This window comes from Propithecus coquereli, unplaced genomic scaffold (genome assembly GCF_000956105.1).
Source record: "Propithecus coquereli isolate 6110/MARCELLA unplaced genomic scaffold, Pcoq_1.0 Scaffold57, whole genome shotgun sequence".
NCBI classification, from domain to species: domain Eukaryota; kingdom Metazoa; phylum Chordata; class Mammalia; order Primates; family Indriidae; genus Propithecus; species Propithecus coquereli.
In genome coordinates, this window is record NW_012151618.1 from 7,877,829 (window position 1) to 7,898,944 (window position 21,116).

General features: G+C 41.8%; 1 protein-coding gene across 2 annotated transcripts in view; it reads right to left on the reverse strand.

Annotated features, from left to right (window-relative positions):
• Positions 1 to 21,116, reverse strand: part of MYO1E (myosin IE) — a 200,360-nt gene that overhangs the window by 70,315 nt on the left and 108,929 nt on the right. For both annotated transcript variants that reach the window (XM_012658061.1, XM_012658062.1), the window contains 6 exons: positions 19,741 to 19,828; positions 15,363 to 15,452; positions 10,945 to 11,076; positions 7,843 to 7,977; positions 6,237 to 6,369; positions 687 to 883 (listed from right to left, as the gene is read on the reverse strand). In XM_012658061.1, coding sequence (XP_012513515.1) covers positions 687 to 883; positions 6,237 to 6,369; positions 7,843 to 7,977; positions 10,945 to 11,076; positions 15,363 to 15,452; positions 19,741 to 19,828 — 775 coding nt within the window. The remainder of the gene's footprint in view (positions 1 to 686; positions 884 to 6,236; positions 6,370 to 7,842; positions 7,978 to 10,944; positions 11,077 to 15,362; positions 15,453 to 19,740; positions 19,829 to 21,116) is intronic.

Genomic DNA, 21,116 nt, shown 5'->3' on the forward strand with positions numbered 1-21,116 from the left:
GGACATATAAAACTTGTGGTTTCTTGCTCATTCTCTCTTTTAGGTCACTCACTCTGGGGAAAACCAACCACCGTATTATGAAGATATTCAAGCAATACTAAGGAGAGGCCCGTGTAGCAAGAACTGAGACCTCCTGCCAACAGCCCAGGAGTGATCCATTTTTCAACCAGATCCTCCAACCCCAGCCAAGCCTTGAGATGACTGCAGTTTCAATCAGCATCTTGACTTTAATCTCGTCCTTGAGTTAGACTCACCGAGCTTAGCTGACCCAAAATACTTGCCCCACAGAAACTATGAGAAAATAAATGCTTAATATTTCAAGCCACTAAGTTTTGGGTTAATTTGTAACACAGCAATATAAGACAAATACAATATCCTTAAACCTTTAGGCTCGAAAGTCAAGAAATGCCCATGACTATGGGTCTCCTCTTTTTTCTAGTCTCTAGTCCTGGCTTTACTAAATATTTTGCCCAGAAGAAACTGTGACTATAGTAGGTTTAGCTAATGTGTCTTGGTGGACAAATCCAGAAGTCAAAGCAGGATTCAATGATTCCAGAGTGAGAGGATACAAAGTAGAGTATGGTAATGGTTAAAAGGAATGAGCAAAAATATGTATATCTACGTAGTTTTACTCTTTATAGCTAAAATAGGAAGCATCACCAATGTCAACTTGTGTTTTTACTTACATCTACCAAGAAATCAAAGACCCGGGCGTGCAGGGCCTTGGCGAGTGCGTCCCTGGTGTAACAGGCTTGCTCCACGTTGAGGGTCACGTGGATGGACTCTGACTTGCCTCCCCACTTGCTATCCATCTGCCGGCTCGTTAGCTTTTCTTTCAACCGGTCCTGGTTTATCCCCAGCAGATACGCAGGAAAAGCCAAAACTAGAGGACGTGAAAGAAAACACGATTACCTTTCAGAATTACAGCAGTTGATCTCGCAGATATGTGGAGGCACATATGTAGGGTTGTTGAGAATCAAGAGACATTTACCAATGTATCCAACATATAAGAAGCCTTCACTAAGGGGATGCTCTCACGTCACTTATTATCATGGCATCAGGGCAGGGCATATCTCACTTGATTAGCGGACATTATCACTAATGGTTTGTGTGCATGTGTGTGCATATGTGTACATACAAGGCACCATCATTAGCCCCCGAGAACTTACATTCTGCCAAAGGCTGCTTATCAGCAATGCCATACACATCCATCTACTTTGTTTTTCTCAATTGTTCTATTACATGAGTCAATTCCTATGATGACTGAGATTTCTAATAATATAAATCAGTGATCCAAGAAGGATGGCAAACCAATCCCTCCTACTGAGATCACAGTTCAATGCCTAAAATGGACATCTCTCTAAGTGTCCAGCAAGATGGCCCGGAAGGAACTCAATCAAGAAACATTCCTTTGGCTCCAAATATTGTTTTCTTCCTTTTTGGTACAATGTTTTCATAGCATCATTTCCAAAGAGCTTAAAGCACCTGATTCTACTGAATTAATAATTACAAGCAATCACATATTTATTGAGTGCTTAACCTGTGTAAAGGTTACTAAAGAGACAAGAAAGGATACAAAATATTTCAGAAATCTTGAAAGCAATAGAGATGAGGCAAAAATAGTTTCCCTAAAAGCTGAATATGTAGCACAGACAATAAAGTTGTGAAGAAATCTAGAACAGGAAGATATTACTAGTTGCTGGAGTAGTCAAGGGATTTGGGCTGGGCCTAAAAGGATGAGCAGGATTTGTACAGACGCAGAGAGGGAAAAGGAAGGTGCAACGGTGAGGAGGCAGGAATGTAGGAGACGTGGATGGACACAGTCTAGAGCGCAGAGACCAGCACTGGCTGCAGGCGAAAGTGAAGGTAAGATTAAAAGGTTAGAATGGACTCAATGGTGGGTGTCCTTGAATGGCATGGGATATTTGGGCTAGAGGCAAAAGGAGGCCTGGATAAGGGCATCACGAGAAGATTCCCGAGGGTGGCGTATGGACTGAAATGGAGGAGACTGGTATTATTCATACCACAGCATACCCCGTCCTACTGTCGTGTAGCATGGTTGATTATGGTCTTTGGGCAGAAACACCAAGACTCCTCCTATGGCTCAGTAACTTGTTTCAGGCCATGAAACTTACAAAGGAAGGCTAGTGATATAAATGGGATTTTCTGATTTCTGGACAAAATGCTCTAATATGAATAAATGACATCATTCTTGGATATGAAAGACTGCTCAGAGTTTTCTAATATGAATGAAAGATTTTTATAGAGGCAAATGAAAATTTTGAACTTGGATATGAGTCTTCTTTTTCTGCATAATGCTTTCCCGAAATTATCTGATAAAAGGTTTTTGTAAAGACCTTATGATAATGCTTAAAAATCACAAGCCTCCCAATAAAGGATAATCTGTTAGAATTTCACAGATGGTGTTAGAATATAATGGGCTGACATTTCTCAGTATATACCTTCCAATGAGATTAAGTCAGTGAATGCATTTTGAAAAAGGAGAATGCCAGAACAAGGCATTTATCATCTATTTGAGTGTTTCACAAAAATACTTTGACCAGTAGAAGGGCTTCCTTTTATGGAGGACACATGAACAAAATCAAATGCACTGATCTGAAAATGGCCATTTCGTTTTATTAACACATGTCTAGGAATCTGCATGGGTCTTCCACTGAACTAAAATTTTTCGTTGCACAGAGTAAGGGCAGATGATGACATTCGTAAATCAGACTGGACATACGTAGGGTTGTTGAGAATCAAGAGACATTTACCAATGTATCCAACATATAAGAAGCTTTCCCTAAGGGGATGCTCTCATGTCCCTTATTATCGTAGCATCAGGGCAGGGCATATCTCGCTTGATTGGCGGACATTACCACCAATGGCTTATAGTATAGTCACCAGGGCCCCTCTCACTGTTCATGGGAACTACACAGTGAATAGTTTTATAAAATGAATAATTAGTGCCAATTTGTCTGTTTTGAAAACATGGGCTTCTCCTAAGCCCCTAACGATGCTAAAACGGGGGCACGGTTAAAATATTTGGTAAAAATGTGTATGCCATTATCTTTATGACCTTAGCAAAGAAATAAAACAATAAGGGCTACGATGAGAGTCCTGTAGACTCTCAGACAGAAGGGACTGACAAAGGCACACGCTACACTTCCATGTGTTGTACTTTTTCTGTAGAAGAGGACATAACTGGAGGACTGCAGGCACTCAAAAATCAAGACATAGAATCTGGCCAAGAATCAGAGCCATAAGCTTAGGGAAACAGCTAAGAAGACCAGAGAGGAAATATAGCACTTGGTTTGAAAAAACTCCATGCCATGTTTTTCAAGTACAAGCTTTTATGGCCTCATATTTTCTTCAGTGCCTGCCCCAGTGTTGAAATTACAGGGCTGCTTGTGTTGATGTCCTCCAGGCTGTGGATTCCAGGGGGTGTGTGTGAGTGTGGCTGGGTAAGAGTGTCAGTGCAGAAGCTGGGAGGCTTGGGAGGCAAAGGAGAAAGAAAGCAAAAGATTAATTTTAAAACGAGGATGTAACTCTGGTATAGTTCATCTGAGTCATGTAAAACATAGAAGAACCTGCTAAAAAGTAATGCCTCAGTGCATTTAAATAGGGAAAATAGATTTCTATTACTGCATTAAAGTGTGAAGCAAAGTTAGGTTTAATTTTTCCATTGCAATCTGAAGTTTAGGGAACAGAGAAAAACCAAAAAGATGTAGAAAAACAAAATTTCATATTTACAAATTTTAAAAAATTACAAGGGAAGTAAGCTTTATCTGTCTTTGCTATTGAGGTTCTGTGCTTTCTAATCCATTAGTAGTGGGGTAAAGGAGGAACACTGCCACTTGTACTTTTACTTCCCATGTTGTTATTATTAATTTTTTTAGCACTGACTATGCAGAGCAACCCATTGTTATTGAAGTAGTATTTTTTTCCTTCAATAAAATTCTTCAATTTTTCTTCAATAAAATCAAATACCAAATTAACCTAATTTAGGTTAATTAGGTTAATTTGGTATTTAATACATGTCACCTTACCATACTGATATTGACAGGTACATATATGCCTAAGGTGAGGTTTGTTTGGTTTGACCAAGGAAATTCTATATCCCCATTAGTCTAAGATCAGACAACAAAAAATTAGCTGCTATTAATGGCTATTTTTTCTTTAGTAGGCCAGTGGTGTAGGGAATGTTACCATTTTCTTTTTCTACACTATAATAGCTACAGAAATTTCCTCAGTTATAAAGGCATGGGCTAGCACTTCCCTCTGCAAATTTATTTCATAGATATACTCAAGTATGTGAAAGATGACAGGAACCAAGGTTATTCACTTCAGCGGTGTCCATTCAGTATTGAAATAGCAGAAGATCAGAAATCTTAATGTCCAGCCAGAGATGATTGTTTCAATAACTCAAAGTGTAGCCGAGCAATGGAATGCTATGCAGCTATAAAAAGGATAAAGCTCCTTATGAATTGATATAGAATAATCTGCAAGATCCACGTTAAGTGAAAAAGCAGTTGTAGAACATTGTGTTATAAGCTCCCATCAATGCACAAAGTGGGAGGTAAAAAGGGATGCATGTAGGAAAAGCAGGGATAAATATCACTTAAAGGAAACACCAGAGACTGAGGACCTTAAATATCTTTGGGGAGGGAACAAGCTGACTCTAAAAGGGATAGAACAGAGAACTCTCACTGTACACCCACTTGAGTCGTGTTAATGCGGTACCAGTGAACAAATACCCAAATCAATAAAAGAAAATTATTTGGGGGGGATCTTTGGCTTCAAGTATAGCCTTTCCTGATCCCCACCCCACTATCCCCTCCAGATGGGGAATTTCACAACAGTTGCCAATCCGGGACCTCAGCCATTTGGCTGAGGGGGCTTTTACCGCTGCACATCAATGTGCAAAACATTTCTTGGTTTAAACATCCAGGGGAATGCTTGCTGTTTCAGTGTCATGCTCTCAAGAATAAAGAGGCAGTAAAGAATGTTACTTTCCAAGAAGGCAAAAGAAACCAAGGCTACTGCCACAGAAAATACTACCAAACCAAAACTGTCAGTGTTAAAAGGCCAAGGGCTAATGATCCCACTGGACATACATGCGCATTTGTTAAATGTCAAGGAAATGTATAGAAAGTTTAGAAATATACTTATTATGATTACAATTATTAGGTTATGTTTCTAGACTTTATAGACACCCTGTCCATTTATTTTTTTCCACCCCTTTCCCTGGTAAATATAATTCATCTCTGTCTTTATCAGATAGACATCAGAAGTTAGCAGAACTTCCCTCTTTTATCAGAAAAGAAAACAAAAACATAAAAAAGAACCTTATTTGGAATGGAAATATCCCCAACTGCATTGTCAGCAGTGAGTGGGATACTATTTATTACTAAGCATCTAAATTTATCATCCTTGAAGAATGCTGAGAAAGGAAGAATGTCTTCCTGGGTGGCTAAAGGACGTGTGGGTTCTGAAAGCAGCCCGGAAAGCTGTCGATGCCTAAGAGGCTAGAGTCACACGCCACGCTATTTATGGCAGATTGCGGGCACATGTAACCAATAATATCTCTCTGCAGGAAGAACCTTGATTTCTTCTCAAAGAGTAAAACTGACCATTCAGGTGCTGAGGCTCCAACGATACAGATGTGATCATTAAAGGGGATCATCAGAAATGCCAACACAATAGTCAAAGTCCATTTCTTTCTGTGTTCAGAAATCCAATCTAATCCAACCCATGCGACAAACTGTGAACCTGTGAGCTTCTCGTATTTACATATTAATATATTCTGCCACTTGTCCTTTAAGACCTTTGAGTGAATTTAGACCCTAAAGATCAGTTATAGAAAAGGTTTTCATTAAGAGACTAATCTTTTGCATTATTAAACCATTAATCTTCATTAAATGTGTCACTTTATCTTTAAACCTAGGTGTGAAATTCTGCGAGATTTCCCAAGGTTAATGAAAAATTGAAATGATTTCGTTACTCATCGATGGTGTGGGGCTTGGCAATGCTGGTGGGTGAGGAGGGGCAGTGCATAGACAAGGTCTAGTCTCTCTGAGGCCGTTTTATTCTGCCCCAGCAGGACACATAACACGTCTCACCTCATCCCAAGACACCCCATCTGAGACCTAAGCAAAGGAAGGGGGCGGGTTACTTCTGATTGGAGCTGACCCCCCACTCCCCCCATTCAACAACCACAGGCCAGAGCTACGCACACTCTTCACTCTCCACTGCCGCGTAGTTGCTGACTTCTTTGAAGCTGATGTTTCCCAGGTGGAGAACTCCTGCCACTATCTGCAACACCAGCGTTTGTTCTTCGGCGAAGATCCCGATCACGTTCATCGCGTGCTGGAAAAGAGAAATTATCCAGACAGGCTGATCGCCAGCTTTAGAAGCACATAATAAGGAAGCCAAAGCATGGTAGCTGCTTTAAATAAGGTTGCAACAAATACAGATGAGTTTAAAAAAAAGAAGTCAAAGCAGAGAGTGGGTTTTGCACTTATGTGTGGCTTAGCTTGAGATGGCAGCAGGAAGTCCCTGTACGTGATCACTGACCACTGTATACATTCTTCTCAAGCCCCAGAGTCATGCTGGAAGGGCAGTTCTGTATGTAAACATAGCATGCCGTCCTCAAGGAGTAAGAGCAGGAGAACTCCAGGAGGAAAGATACTCTGCAGCGGTAGCTGTACACAAGGTCCCCGTCTGTCTTCGTCCTTTGGTGTTGTCGCCAACTCTCTCCCTCTCAGGGCACTGCTGACCCTTTCCAGCTACTCCAAGTAGACTCGAGAGATCTTTCTCTTCATCGGAAGGGATGAGAATAGATTGTACTTCCAAAGGGATCTTGATTAAAATTCTCCAGGAAATTCAGTAAAAACATCATTAAAACATCTAGTTTCTGATGTCCCTTAAATTCAATAAAAACAGCTAAAATGTTTAAATTTAGACATCTGTCTCCTAAGAGAACTATACTAGAAGACCAGCGTGTAGGCGCTTACCTGCATGTTTCTATCTTCCAGCTCCTTTGAGGCCATGTGGCCTCTCGATACCATTTTATTTCCTGGCACCCAGGACACAGTCTATCTGAACCTCCCTTGCTCACTCAGGACCTGCCACTCAGCTCTGGATCTGGGCTAAGGGATGGGCCTGGCTGGTGGGTGACTCGCAGGACGGTAGTAACGTAGCCCTTTGAAGCTAAATGGGTGACTAACCTACCTACAGAAAGGTCTAGATGGACTCATTTAAGCTGTTTCCCCCAGGATGCAATCCCTTAACAGTCTACCAAGTTTTACAACTTGTACCGTAACACATATACAACGTGAAGGGCATGGAGTAGAAAAATCACCTTCTGACCCGTGCAATAGAGGGGTGAAGAGAAAGTCCTCAAAAATGGAAAAGAAACGAAGAGGGTCGAAAAAAGACTACAGGTGTTCCAGAAGTTCAAAACCTGAATAAGTCCATAAACGTGCTGTTTGCTTGGCCTTTCTAAGGAACCAGCTCACCAGTGGGGCAGGCCATTGGTAAGCAGGTATGCTGAATGTGTTACCCACAGTAATTTCTGCCTGTTAATCAGAGGTCCTGCAGGGGATAATGATGAATTCATTTTTTAAAAACCCATCTCAAATCACTAAGTGATCCTTAGGCAACCGAGCACTTGGGTATGTAAGGGTCCTGAAACACAGGTTTTAGGATGTGGAGTGCTCACAGCAGAATGAGACAGACATTTCGCCCTGCTCTTTGCTTTGTAAACACCACTGCCCTTTCTGCCACAGGCAACGCCCAGGCCAGAGAGCAGATCCTGCCTGGCCCGGCACCGGCACTTACCAGGGTTTCCTGAAACTCCCGCCTGTCGTCGATGTCATCAACCTTGTATGACCCCGAGAGGCTCAGGTAGTAATAATAGTCCATGCTGGTGATGCCAAGGCTGTGCTTCTGTTCTGCGGAGGCGCCCTCGATGAGCTGGAGCGAGAGAACACGGGATGCGCCATGACGTGGACCACAAGGCACCAAAGACACCTCGTGGATCCTGCAGCCTCCACCCCCAAGCCCAGTGATGAGGACTTTCTGATGCTGCTTTCTAAAATTATGGCTGGTCCTAGTCTCCAAAATACGAAGGGGCTTCTGAATGTCCGCTGTACTTGTAGTAGCCCCAAACCATGTCTGCAGATTCTAATCCTTAACTCTGATAAGGTCTGCAAGGGGTAAGGATTGTCCCTTGTCCAACGAAAGGCACTCTCCTGTCACACTTATGATCCCTCAGAGGGTGGAAAGCGGAACAGGTTGTGACTACTTGGTTCCTGCCCAACTTGCTTATGGCTCCTGAAAGGGGAGCTGGCTTCTCCGTGCTTCTTACTGCAGGGTGTTTTTAATAAACAGCCCACAGGCCTTGCTCTCTGGTATTCTGAGCTCTGCCTTTAAATATAGCATGCCGTCCTCCAGGAATAAGGGCAGGAGAACTGACCACTGATTTAGGTCTGGACAAGATCCTCTTAACGGGCTTTAGTGATGTGCTAGAAAACGTTTGATAATCAACCCTTGGGAGAAAAAAAGTTGACGTGTAGTGTTTGCTAATACTCGCGGTGTAAATACTCCCACCATGACTAATTTCAAACCAGCAAAGAACTGTCACAGGAGGAGGAGGTGGGATGAGACGTGCACAGCCCACGTGTGCCAGCTCCAGCACACCGCACACTGCGGCTCTAACCCAACAAAATCTGGAAAAGCAGAGACACTTCCTGTCCATGCTTCCCCATCTTTGTGAAGTTCCTCATATCATCTTGGTCCCCTCGCCCAAACAGTTCTGGGAATCCTCATCCCCTGACATGGGGCCCCCTTCTTTTTCTTCCCTATCTCCTCAAGATCTTTTTGTACTGCTCCTTCCCTTTTTTCCTTCTTGTTTTTTTGTGGGGGGCTTTGTTCGTTTGTTTTGTTTTTGGTCTAAGGAAGAATATTCTCCCTCCCTTTCAGTCCTCTGCCCACTCACATCATCTAGTTGTACCTCACTCGCATCTGCAAACCTCCCTTTCTCTAATGGTCTTCCATCTACAAACACACTGCTCTTGCCTTCCTGAGATGCTTCTCCTTCACTCGGAACTTCTTCAAGCCACAGAATCTCCTTCCTCACCGCGATGCGACCCCCTGCACCCCAGCTTCTCCCCTCACCACTCTGGAAACTACTTTTGTGGCTGCTTCCCAGTGGCTAAGTCCAACAACCCCAGGCCGATCCCTTTCCCCCAGGAGCTCTGAGCACTTGATCCTGTTGCTTCTCCCCTGGCCTCGGTGACACCACAGGGTCCTAGGTTTCCTCCTCCTCTAGGCCTCCTCACCAGGTGTCCAGCCACCCTCAAGCCCTGTATGTGGATTATTTTTCTCTCCACACTCACTGCCATGGGAGTCTCATCTATTTTACAGCTTCGACCATTACTCTTATGTCAGAATCTTGAACACCTGAGCCCACCAGGTCCCAGCCTCTATTCTGGTGATTTTGGACCTATGGACAGGACTCCTGGAGGAGGGTGGGCCTAGTATTTATTCAAAGGGGTCCTAGCATCCATTACACATGTCTATCTAGTACTCAGCAAATAATATGCTATGTATATGTGAGATGCATGTAATTATTTTTCATTCATCTGTACATGTTGCTTTGATTAATACAATTTAAAGCATTCCTGAATTCTCAGCTTTTTGTCATTTATGTACTTTTTCCAATAACACATACCGGCAAGAAAAAAATATTCGCCACCAACTAAGATGTCTGTGTAACTGAAAAGATTGAATGTGAGCTACTCCCACAGTTTAATGTCCTTCTAATCCAGTGATCTTCAACCAAAAATGAAACACAGCATAAGAACAGTTACCAGACCTTTCTTCAAAAAAGTTCAGTGTGGATCCCTAATATATATATTAATAAGTAAACCCAAACTTAAAAAATTTGGCTTATGGCATCATTATGTTTTTTTTTTTTTGAGACAGGGTCTTGCTCTGTCACCTTGGGTAAAGTGCAATGGTGTCATCATAGCTCACTGCAACCTCAAACTCCTGGGCTCAAGCGATCCTCCTGCCTCAGCCTCCCGAGTAGCTGGGACTACAGGCATGTCCCACCACGCCGGGCTGATTTTTCTATTTTTTGTAGAGATGGGGTCTTGCTCTTGCTCAGGCTGGTCTCGACCTCCTGAGCTCAAGCAATCCTCCTGCCTCAGCTTCCCAGAGTGCTAGGATTACAGGTGTGAGCCACCATGCCCGGCCAATCATGTTTTTTAAATACTTAAAAACCTTTTAAAAAATAGCCGAATTAGATGAATGCTGAAGGTTGGCACACAATTTTGAAGCATCCTGCACACTGCTCTAGCCCCAAACTCTCCACAGCTTCTGAGGGTCTAAGTGGAAACTTTTTGACTTGGTATTAAAGATCCCAAGCCTATCTCAAATCTTCCCTCCGACAGTTAGCTCTTTGGAGACGTCTGCCCCTGCCAACTGGCAGAGGCTGAGCTCACTGAACCGCTTTCCCTCTCCCACCTCCCTTGCTCAGGTTCAGGTCACCTGTCCTCCCTGGCCAGTCCCCATGTACTCTCTGTCTAGGGCTCCCTGTCCTAAACACCTCTCATTACCATCCGGGCCAAATCTCCCAACATGAATTCTTATTTGGCAAAGATTCAAAGATTCCTACTTTTGTTTTGAAGCTGTATCAGCACTTTCTTGGCCATTTAACTTTTGGGGGAATTTTGTCTCATCACCCCAATTAGAACTTATTTTCCTTGAGGGCAGGGACAGCCCCACAATTCTGCACATTGACTTGCACACTATAGTAATACATCCTCGTTGGCTTGCCGGAGAGACTGTCTAACCTGAGGGCTGAGAAAAAACAATTTTGTTTTTAAATGCGGAGAAGGAATAGGAAGTGGGAAAGAAAAAAACATAATGGAAAACCTGGTAAAATATGTGAAAACTCCGCTCTCCGGGGTTCCTCATCACCACTCTAGATTTTTCCAGAAGGAAGTTGGAGATCTTTCCACCATCTGGTTCCCCACCTGGACTGAACTGGATTTCAAAGTATTTTCCCTGCAAGAAAGTTTGGAATTTCCTTCAATGGCTGGTGAACAAAAACACGGTGTTTCAAACAGTCTATGAATACAGTATATAATTCAAGGAAATTCATTAATGAAAGACACATTCTGAATTACTCCTAATTCTAGTCTAGACTTCCTCATCTTTTCCTATCCGACAATGACCCATGATTTTGACCAATCACACAATTCTGTATTGAGAGAATCTGTCGTTAGCACAACTAAATAAGGATATGCCCTCTTCCTTGCCCATTTTTCCCCAGTAGGTGCTTGCTTGCTCAAAGGGAAGGCTTAAAGAATGGGGCAGAAAAGTCACATGGTACCCTTAACCTAACAAGAGTGCAGTCTGCCATCCTCTTCCAGAGGAAGCAAATTTTCCCTCTGTCAGACTCTATTTCACGGCTTTGAGCAAAACCAGCCAATCCCTCTTACCTCTGGAGCAGCTAAGATGCTTATCTGAAACAAAAACACTTTATTAAAAATTAAATTATTTCCAGCTACCTTGTGGGTCTGGGGACTTTTGTGACTGTCATTGTTATTAACTGCTGGTAACAGGGAACGAAGGAGAATTAAAACCTGGAATTTCATGGTAAAAGGTAGTCAGTTTGTTAAATTAACAATATATTTTTTTCTCACGAGAACTTATTATAGTTTCCCTCCAGTCCTCAGAAATTAAGCATTCTCAGCGGCCAGAGGGGTAAATTTCAATGAAGAAATAGTCAGGGAGTGGTGTGGCCTAAGGCCAAACCAGAGAGCACATCCAGCCTACTGCACTCACGCTTAACATCATGAAAGCTTGCGTGCTGGAGTGCGTATTCAGGGAAGCTCGAATCTATGCTCCCCCCGGCCAAAAAAGTTTTTGTATGCTGACTAAATCCACCCATCTCAGGGCTGAATTCAGCTGGACCTCAAGTCTGTGAATAGAACTGCAAACTCATTTAGGACAAGAAAAGCCCTTTGCATGCCATGCCAGCGTGTGAGTATGTGAGCATATGCTGCGTTCCCGTTCTTAAGTTACTGATTCCAGGTGTCAGAAAGACTACAAAAGACGACCATCCTCTAATTGTCTATTTTTCTTAATCTCATGACCCCTCCTTCTCCCCCTCCCAAACAACAAAGACAAATACCCAGGGGCACCGGGCAAAGAGAACCAACAGCCACTATCCTGAGATTGAGTGGTGCCTGAGCAAAGCTTGCTGAACAAGAGCACCCTGTGCTTCCTAAGGCAGCCAAGCTTCCTGCCTTTTCCTTTTGACACGCTATGGAGGGAACAATTCAGAGCCTGTCCCCAGACCCCATCAACTGGGGGAAAATGAAACCGAACAGGACACCAAACCCAGGAATGGGAGGTGTGGTAAATGGCAAGCTCCCAAATCCTTCTAGCAAAGACTCTCAAGCTTGGCTGCCCATTAGAAACACCTGGGGAGCCTTAATGAAACGCAGGTGCCTGGTGCCACCTCAGACTGGGATCTCTAGGGACTGCTTGCTGCCCAGACCTGCACAGTTTTAAAAAGTGCCTGGGTGATTTTTATATGTAACCAAGGTTGAGAACCGCTGCTCTTATGTAATAAAATGCTTACACACAGTTCAATATTGTCATATAAAAGGCTAAAACTCCTAATGAGAGGTCAAAGGTCAAAATATTTAGGATTGCTGTATGGCAGTCTGGGGGAAAAGGAGGAAATTTTATAAAAGGAATGGGATGTTGCATGCCGATAATTAAATAGAAAGAAGCTTCAGCTCTTGAGGTTCATTGTATTATTTTTAAACAGTGTTTGAAATATTTCATAATATATGTTTTTAAATTGAAAAAGATTTATAAGTGGAAAATATGTTTTTATGATTCATACTACATGTACATTTTTTAAAGTGCGATTACCCATAATTCCACCATGATGCCACTTGTACATTCTCTTACTAGATAATCACTGTAATAGTATGTCAAACTTTGATTTACATCTACTTTTTTTTTTTTTTGAGACAGAGTCTCATTCTGTTGCCCAGGCTAGAGTGCCGTGGTGTCAGCCTAGCTCACAGCAACCTCAAACTCCTGGGCTCAAGTGATCCTTCTGCCTCAGCCTCCCGAGTAGCTGGGAATATAGGCGTGGACCATGATGTCCGGCTAATTTTTCTATTTTTTTCAGTAGAGACGGGGGTCTCGCTCTTGCTCAGGCTGGTCTCGAACTCCTGAGCTCAAGCAATCCTCCTGCCTCGGCCTCCCAGAGTGCTAGGATTATAGGCATGAGCCACCTCGCCCAGCCTTTACCTCCACCTTAATTACTTTTTATATAATGTGCATACGTTAAAACAAAAAATGGGAACATACTGTACATAATATTCTATAATTTGTTTTTTTTAAATTTAACAATATATTATGGATATCTTTTAAAAGTAAGTAGTTATTTAACAGAGAACTTAGACAATTTATTCCAGAATTATCACTGGGTCAAAGATATGAGCATTTTAAATTTTGATAAAAATTGCCCAATTGCTCTCCTGAGAGAAGAATGTGTCAGTCTTCAACCAATGGTGTCTCTTTTCTGTATTATCAGTCTCCTTCATGTTTGCCTGTCTGAGACAGGAAATGATATATGGTTTTAATTTACATTTATCTCATTATTCATGAGAGTGAGTATCTTTTGATGCCATCAGGCATGTCTCTGTGAGAGAGAGGAAGAGGGTGTGTGTGTGAGTGTGTGTGTGAGTGTGCATGTGAGTATGTGAATGTGTGTATGTGTATGTATATGTGAGTGTGTATGTGTGTATATGTGCGTGTGAATGTGTGTGGGTGTGTGTGTGTGTGATTGTGTATATGTGTGAGTGTGTACGTGTGTGTGAATGTGTGTAGTGCAAGTGTGTCTGAAATGCCCATCACACTCTTTCCCATCTTTCTACCAGAGTTGTATAAAATTTTGTAGTTGTCTACAAAAATTGACTGATGCATCCTCCAAGGAGAAAGAATGATTCATATTGGAAAAATCAAGGAAGATATTGATTTAATTATCATTCTGCTCTCAAAGGAGGGTAAGAGCAGGAAACAGATAGCTAGAGTGTTAAATTTGGTCAAGTCCATTTTTATAAGGCAGGTTTAGATTGACAATTAGGGAAAAAAGGTCAAGTGGAAAATTGGTTCACATCTTCTTTGCTATTTCATTACCTAGAAATTTCTTCAAGATAACACGAGGCATTGGCCCAGGCATTGGGCCAAAAAAATAAAATGCAAATGAATAATTTGAATAATTGGGCAGCAAGGAAAGAAAGTGAGGGCAAGTCTGACAGATATAACCCACCAGGGATCTTAAATATTACATGAGAACATAGTAAAAATTCTCTTGGAAATAGAAGTTTCCTTCCAAAACAGAGAGTGAAAAAGAAATTGCTTTTCTCTGAAATTCCCACTTATTTATTTTAAAGTGGTCCAGAATCAGCCTCACAGATGGCTCCTGGAATGCTTTAGCGCCAGACATAATCTATGGTTGAGATAAGATGCAAAATCTATGTAAGCCAAGGTTACTGGGCAAACATTTGTTTCTCTGTAAATGTGGCTTTTGTCAAGGGGAATATATTCATCTTCATCCTTGCCAGCCTTCTAATTTACCCTCGCAGGAGACACTCGACAGAGAAATGTCTAGATGGGCATTCACAATGATGCACACAGTTGACATTTGCATTACCTCGGGTAAGTGGGTCAGTTAGTGAGGCTAGGCCTAGTCACTTTTGGATGTTGTTATGTTACATGAGCAGACACAAAACAAAGGCACAACGCCAGGGGGGTGGGAAGTAGGCAGCTCACTCCGATGGACAGAGAGGAGGAAGGTTCTCTCCAAGGTGCCAGATCAGTCCAACTATCTGCTCCCTTCAATGCCTACAGACCAGGTTCTAAGAAGTGAAATCACTGCTCGTGGGCAACCATACCTGGGATATCCATCTACTCAAGTTATTGTCTAGGAAAGAAGGTCTTTTCTTCAGGGCACAAAGCAAACTCCTCCAGGACCAAACCTGCCACATTTATGGATTTTTATTTTCCTTAGTAAGGCAATTCAAGTTGAAAACTGTTTTTGAAACTATATTGCTTGCATCCCTGAGGCTCAAAAATAACTTCAGGCAAAGGGCAAATCGAAGCTTGACAACATGCTGCTCTAGAAAATGAAGAAAAGATTGAAAAGGCGGCCTCCTGATAATATGGGAGAAACTCCCACTTCCCATGAGATATGGGACTTAAATCAGGAACATTAACATCATCAGTCAGGCGACATTCTCCGACACAGGGAAGAGACTTACAAATCGGCTGGAGTTGTTGTTGCGGACAGTCTTGGCGTTCCCGAAGGCCTCCAGCAGCGGGTTGGACTGCAGGATGATGTCCTTCACGTGCTGTCCCGCAAACAGACTGGAGGTTAGGAAGGTGCAAACACCCACCACACAACGGAAGCCAAACTTTCCCTAAAGACCTGGTTTCTGAATGCAGTAAGGTGAGAGGCCCCACATCCACATGTCCCTGGGGCTTCCTGGAGGATTTATTCTTTCATGGAGACAGACCTAAACCTATTTGTGTGTTCAGGTCTCGCAACTCCCTTGGCTTGACGCAGGATCTCCAGGAACCTGGGTGCCACCCCTAAATCACCATCTATAAACGTTCCTGGACTGGGTTTCCAAGCTGGTTGCTGCAGCTTTGCCTCGCACTTCCGGGTGTGCCAGGAATCACAGCAGGGAGGAAAGGGAAGTGGGAAATGAACAGGTAACTCCTTGCTGTTCCCACCAGAGTCGTTAGCTACGCCTTCCCAACTAGTCTACCCACCCATGTCATCCCACCTCCACCAGCTCCGCAGCAAGTGAGACTTACTTTAGGGAAACTAATCAGTTTCTCCTCCCCAGGGGAGGTTGTGGAAATATAGTCTTGTGTTTCTCAAACTGTAATGTGTAAGAACCACCTGGAGGGCCTTGTTAAAATGCAGACATGGATTCAGGAGGTCTGGGGTGGAGCCCAGGAATCTGCATTTCTAATCAGCTCCCTGGTGGTGCTGATTTTGCCAGCATGGATCCACACTTTGAAGAGCAAGTGTCAATGCTGGATTGTGTAGCACAATTCCTGGCCTACTAGAGGGGAATAATTTGGTTTTCAAACACCCCAGTTCAATGCCAGATTGAAAAGTGTGCAAAACGCACCACGGACATGAGATAGCTGAACAGATAGGATTTGATGTTAGAGACATCTTTCAACAAGTGAGTCATTCCTTGTACTTCTAATTATTCATATGCTATGGTTAAACACGTTCCAGAAATAACAAGTCTTCTGGCTTGTGCTCTTTAGCTACTGACTAATTCCAAGCCAAGAACTCTGTATCATTGTCCTCATAGGAAAACAGGAAGAGAAAAATCAACATTAACCGTCTGCAGTCTGGCTACTAGGTCGTAGGCTGTAGCAAGGAGGACTAGATTGCTAATTGACTGAGTAACAGCCAAAGTGTTCCCACGGCACCCTCCTGAACGTTCAGAAGAGAAATTGCCACGAAAAATGAGAGGGGGCATCCCATCCTTATGGAGGAATCACTGTCAGCAATGGTACCAAGGGCAAATTCTAGGTGGGCCCTGCATGGGGTCAACTTCAAAGGTTAGAAATATACTTCCGAGTTGCCTATTTTCCTGTAAAAACTCATGGATTTACATAAACTTTGCTCTTCTTTGTAAAATTAATTTCAAGTTTGTGGATCTTCATTAATCCTTTATATCTTGTTTTTCTTTTCTTTTTCTTTTTTCGCTGGCCAGACATCCCTATACCTTTTAACAACACTCGGCTTCTTTCAGGGAGAGAATGAAAGACAGGATGTTCTTCTATCTCTTCCCTTCTTTAATTATAGACTTTTAAACTGAGAATCTTTATGTATCCACACATACATCCATGTCTATTCATCACCATTTGGTGATGTCCAGCAGAATGTGGCAGTGAACATATCATGGAAAAGAGAAAGAGCAAATTAAGGCAAAAGGGTAGCCCACCTACAAAACAGCATCCTGGATTCCTGTCTCCATGTCCACACTCTCAGGACAGGGCATGATCACATGAGTGGAGAAAAGCAAGTGGACTGAACCCCACAAACCTAGGTTCTAGAGCTGCACCCTGTCCAAGATGGAAGCCATAAGCCACATGTGGCTGTTAGCTAGTCCCCCACAAAGAAGGTAAAATATCTCTATTAATTTTGTTATATTGATTATGTACTAAAATGATAACATTTTGGATATATTGGGTTAAATAAAAATATTTCAAAAATTAATTTCATCTGTTTCTATAAACTAGGGAATTTAGAATTACAGATGTGGCTTGCTGCCTCTTTCTAGCAGACAGAGCTGCTCGCGATGTTCTTTCATCAAGAAAAAGAGGCCACTCTAAGACCATTTCATGCCACATGAGGAATTTTGAGCTCTGCTTTAAGCTTTCTGATCCACCAGGACATGACAGAACACTATTTAATTAGTAGATAGAACCACAGCAAAGAGAATTTTTCTTTTAAAGCTGGTCAAGTGAAGCAGTGGGAGTGAAGGAACGAAGGAATCTGTAACTGGCTCTGATCAGCTGGTTGTAAACACCACTGCACTTGGACTAGCCGAGAATTTTATGTGTCTTTTTAAAGTCTATAGCAGACCATGGCAATAAAATTGCTTATTAAGTGATTCTGATTAAAAAATTTAATCTTTTTTTTTGAGACAGATTCTTGCTCTGTCACCCAGGCTAGAGTGCAGTGGCGTCATCATAGCTCTCTGCAACATCAAACTCCTGGGTTCAAGCGATCCTCCTTCCTCAGCCTCCCGAATAGCTGGGACTACAGGCGCACGCCAACATGCTCAGTTAATTTTTCTATTGTTTGTAGAGACAGGGTCTCATTCTTGTTCAGGCTGATCTTGAACTCCTGGCCTCAAGCAATCCTCCTGCCTCGGCCTCTCAGAGTGCTAGGATTACAGGTGTGAGCCACCACACCTGACCTAAAAATTTAATCTTTAGAATAATTTCTGGCATGTGCCAGAGATGAGCACTGAGTTTGGGCAGCCCCTTATGGACCTCAGCTCGCCATCACCATCATCCCTTGCTCTCTGGGGAGCGGGCCTTACCTGTTCCTGCTGATGCTGATTCTGATACCACAGGAGTGAAACTAAAGACAGATAAAGGTGTAGCTACCCTGTTCATGACCCTGTCTTCTTGAATCTGGTGCTTCTCTGCCCCTCTTGTACTCCTCTGCCCCTCTCGTACTCTTCGTTCACCTCTCATTCTTGGGTCTTCTCCTTTTCCTAAGGTTTCCTTTATATGCTCCAATCTTCCCTTTTTCCTTTCTCTTTTCCCTTTCTCCCTCTATTTCCTTTAAAATTTTTATGAATTTCTTTAATTGGCAATTTATTCACATACTTCAAACCATAAAAGTTTCTCAAGGGGCTAGGCATGGTGGCTCTTGCCAGTAATGCTAGCATTTTGGGAGGCAGAGACAGGAGGATTGCTTGAGGCCAGGAGTTTGAGACCAGACTGAGCAACATAGTGAGACCCCATCTCTACAAAAAATACAAACATTAGCCAGGTGTGGTGGCATGTGCCTGTAGTCCCAGCTACTTGGGAGGCTGAGGCAGGAGGATTGCTTGAGCCCCGGAGTTGGAGGCTGCAGAGAGCTATGATGACGATACTGCAGAGTGAGACCCAGAGTGAGACCCAATCTCAAAAATAAAAATAAAAAAATAAAAAAAGAGTTTCCCCAGTGTATACAGGAAGAGTATTCCCTCTCCCCAGTCTCCCAGCTTCCCTCCCTAAAGACAGCCATTGTTTCCAGTTTCTCATGTATCCTTCTAGGGATATGTGATACATATCAAAACAAATGTAGATATATGCTCTCTTTTTCTTCTCAAATGGCAGTATATTATATACAATATTCTGAACTTTTGCTTTTTGCAATTAATGATATACCTTGGAGATCATTCCATGTTAGTACATGAAGCTTCATTTTTATGGCTGTATAATATTCTATTATATGACAAATCATAGATTATTTCAGTGGTTGCCTATTGAGGAACAGATAAGTTGCTTCCAGTCTTTTGCATTACCAAAAATGCCACAAATAATTTATACATATATCATTTTGCATACATTTTAGCATATCTAAAGGATAAATTCTCTTAAGTAGAATTGCTGAGTCAAATGGTATATACATGCAAGTCTGATTGATTTTGCAGAAATGTCCTCCAGTTCATGCTCCTACCAGCAATGTATGAGAACAACTATGTCCCTACATTCTTTCCAATCTAGTATTTAAAACACTGCAAGATTTTTGCCAACCTGATAGGTAAAAAATAGCTTTTTTGTGTAGTTTTAATTTGCATTTCTCTTATTATCATGATGGTGAACATATTTTCATGTTTTATGAGTCATTTATATTTCCTTTTCCATGAGTTCTGTTTCATGTCCCTTATTTTCCTTTTGGACTGTTGACCTTTTTATTGATTCATAGGACTTCATTATATAGTAGGCATGTCTATCTTAAAATAGGCTATTTCTTTGCAGATTTCAAGTTTCTTGGTTATAGAATCAATGTCTTTCTATGGAAGAAAAATTCTTTTATAAACAGAAAATGGAGCCTCTTACATTTCACATAGCATAAAGTATCAAGATGGGCCATCACCAACTCACCTGGACTTTGGGGCCTCCTCCAGACACTCTGGAGATGTAACTCATGATGTATTTGGCAGCCACTGTTTTTCCAGCACCACTTTCACCACTGAGGAAAGAAAGACAAAAATGCCCACCTATGAAGTGGATTGCCACCAGTTCTCTCCCTTGTCTCCCGCAAAACAAACAAAAATAAAAACAAAACAGGCCAAAGGAATTCAGGGAAAAAAACCAAGACAATATTGGTTGAAAAAGGCAAATCACAGCAGAATTAGGGCACCTCTGTGATCTGTGTGAGCAACATTAACATGGTGCGGACCAAAGTCTTGATAACTACCATCGTGTACAAGACAGACGATTAAACATTCTAAATGCCCAATAACAGGGGGCATGATTAGGAAACTGATAGAGTATCACAAGGGCAAAATGATGCAGAAATTACAAATGACGTGAAGACTGCAAACACAGGGAAAAAAGCATATGAAGTAATGTTAAATGAAATAAATCAGATTCAAATTACACATAAAACATGGTCACAAAAATATTTTTCAAAAGTACATAAAAAATAAAACCAGAACTGCCACAAAATATTATCAGAAGTTTTGGTCAAGTTATAGAGACTATCAGAGACTTGTTTTAACTCTATTTTTTAAACTTTTTGTAATGCATATATTATTTCTGCAATTAAAAAAAGAATAGAAAAAGTAGGCATTCTGAGGTTTCAAACCATGTGCCTTGAACTGATGCAAGCTTCCTTATTTTAGAAGTTCTAAAATTAAATGATGAGGCAATATTAATCACATCCTGAGTAACAAAGACTACCTTCCGTTTGTTAGCCTTACTGCATGGGGAAATCCTTTTGTTAATAGTATTTAGTCTGCTCTTCAAAATCCCCATCCATTCTTCCTTCAAAATCCCCCTGAATTGATAATGACCTCAATTCAAAACATGCTTAAGTCAGTTACATTTCTCATCTCTCTATTGGTAGCCTTTGTGTTACCAGGATAGAATTATTAATAATTAGATTAAAGGAACCCCTGCCACATAAAATGATGGCGGGATTTAGTATAAAAAATTTGGGCTATTAAAGTTCCTAAGATAATATTTTTGTTCGCTCTTGGTGATCAAGAATTTTGAGCAGAGCAAATGTCCTTCGATGAATACCCAGCCTAATTATCTGTTATCAATTGCTGAGATACTCAAGAAAAGAGGAAACATTGGCTTTGGGTACAACCAAGCAAGATGACCCCACCACCACCCCTAAAAGGAAAGAGAAATAAATTTTGAAATAATTTGATATTTCAAAACAAACAAAAGGTTTGAAGCAGCCATGTGGCAAAACTCAGAACTTTGTTGAATTTCCTTGAACTAATAGATGGTGTCAGATAGATTATGGG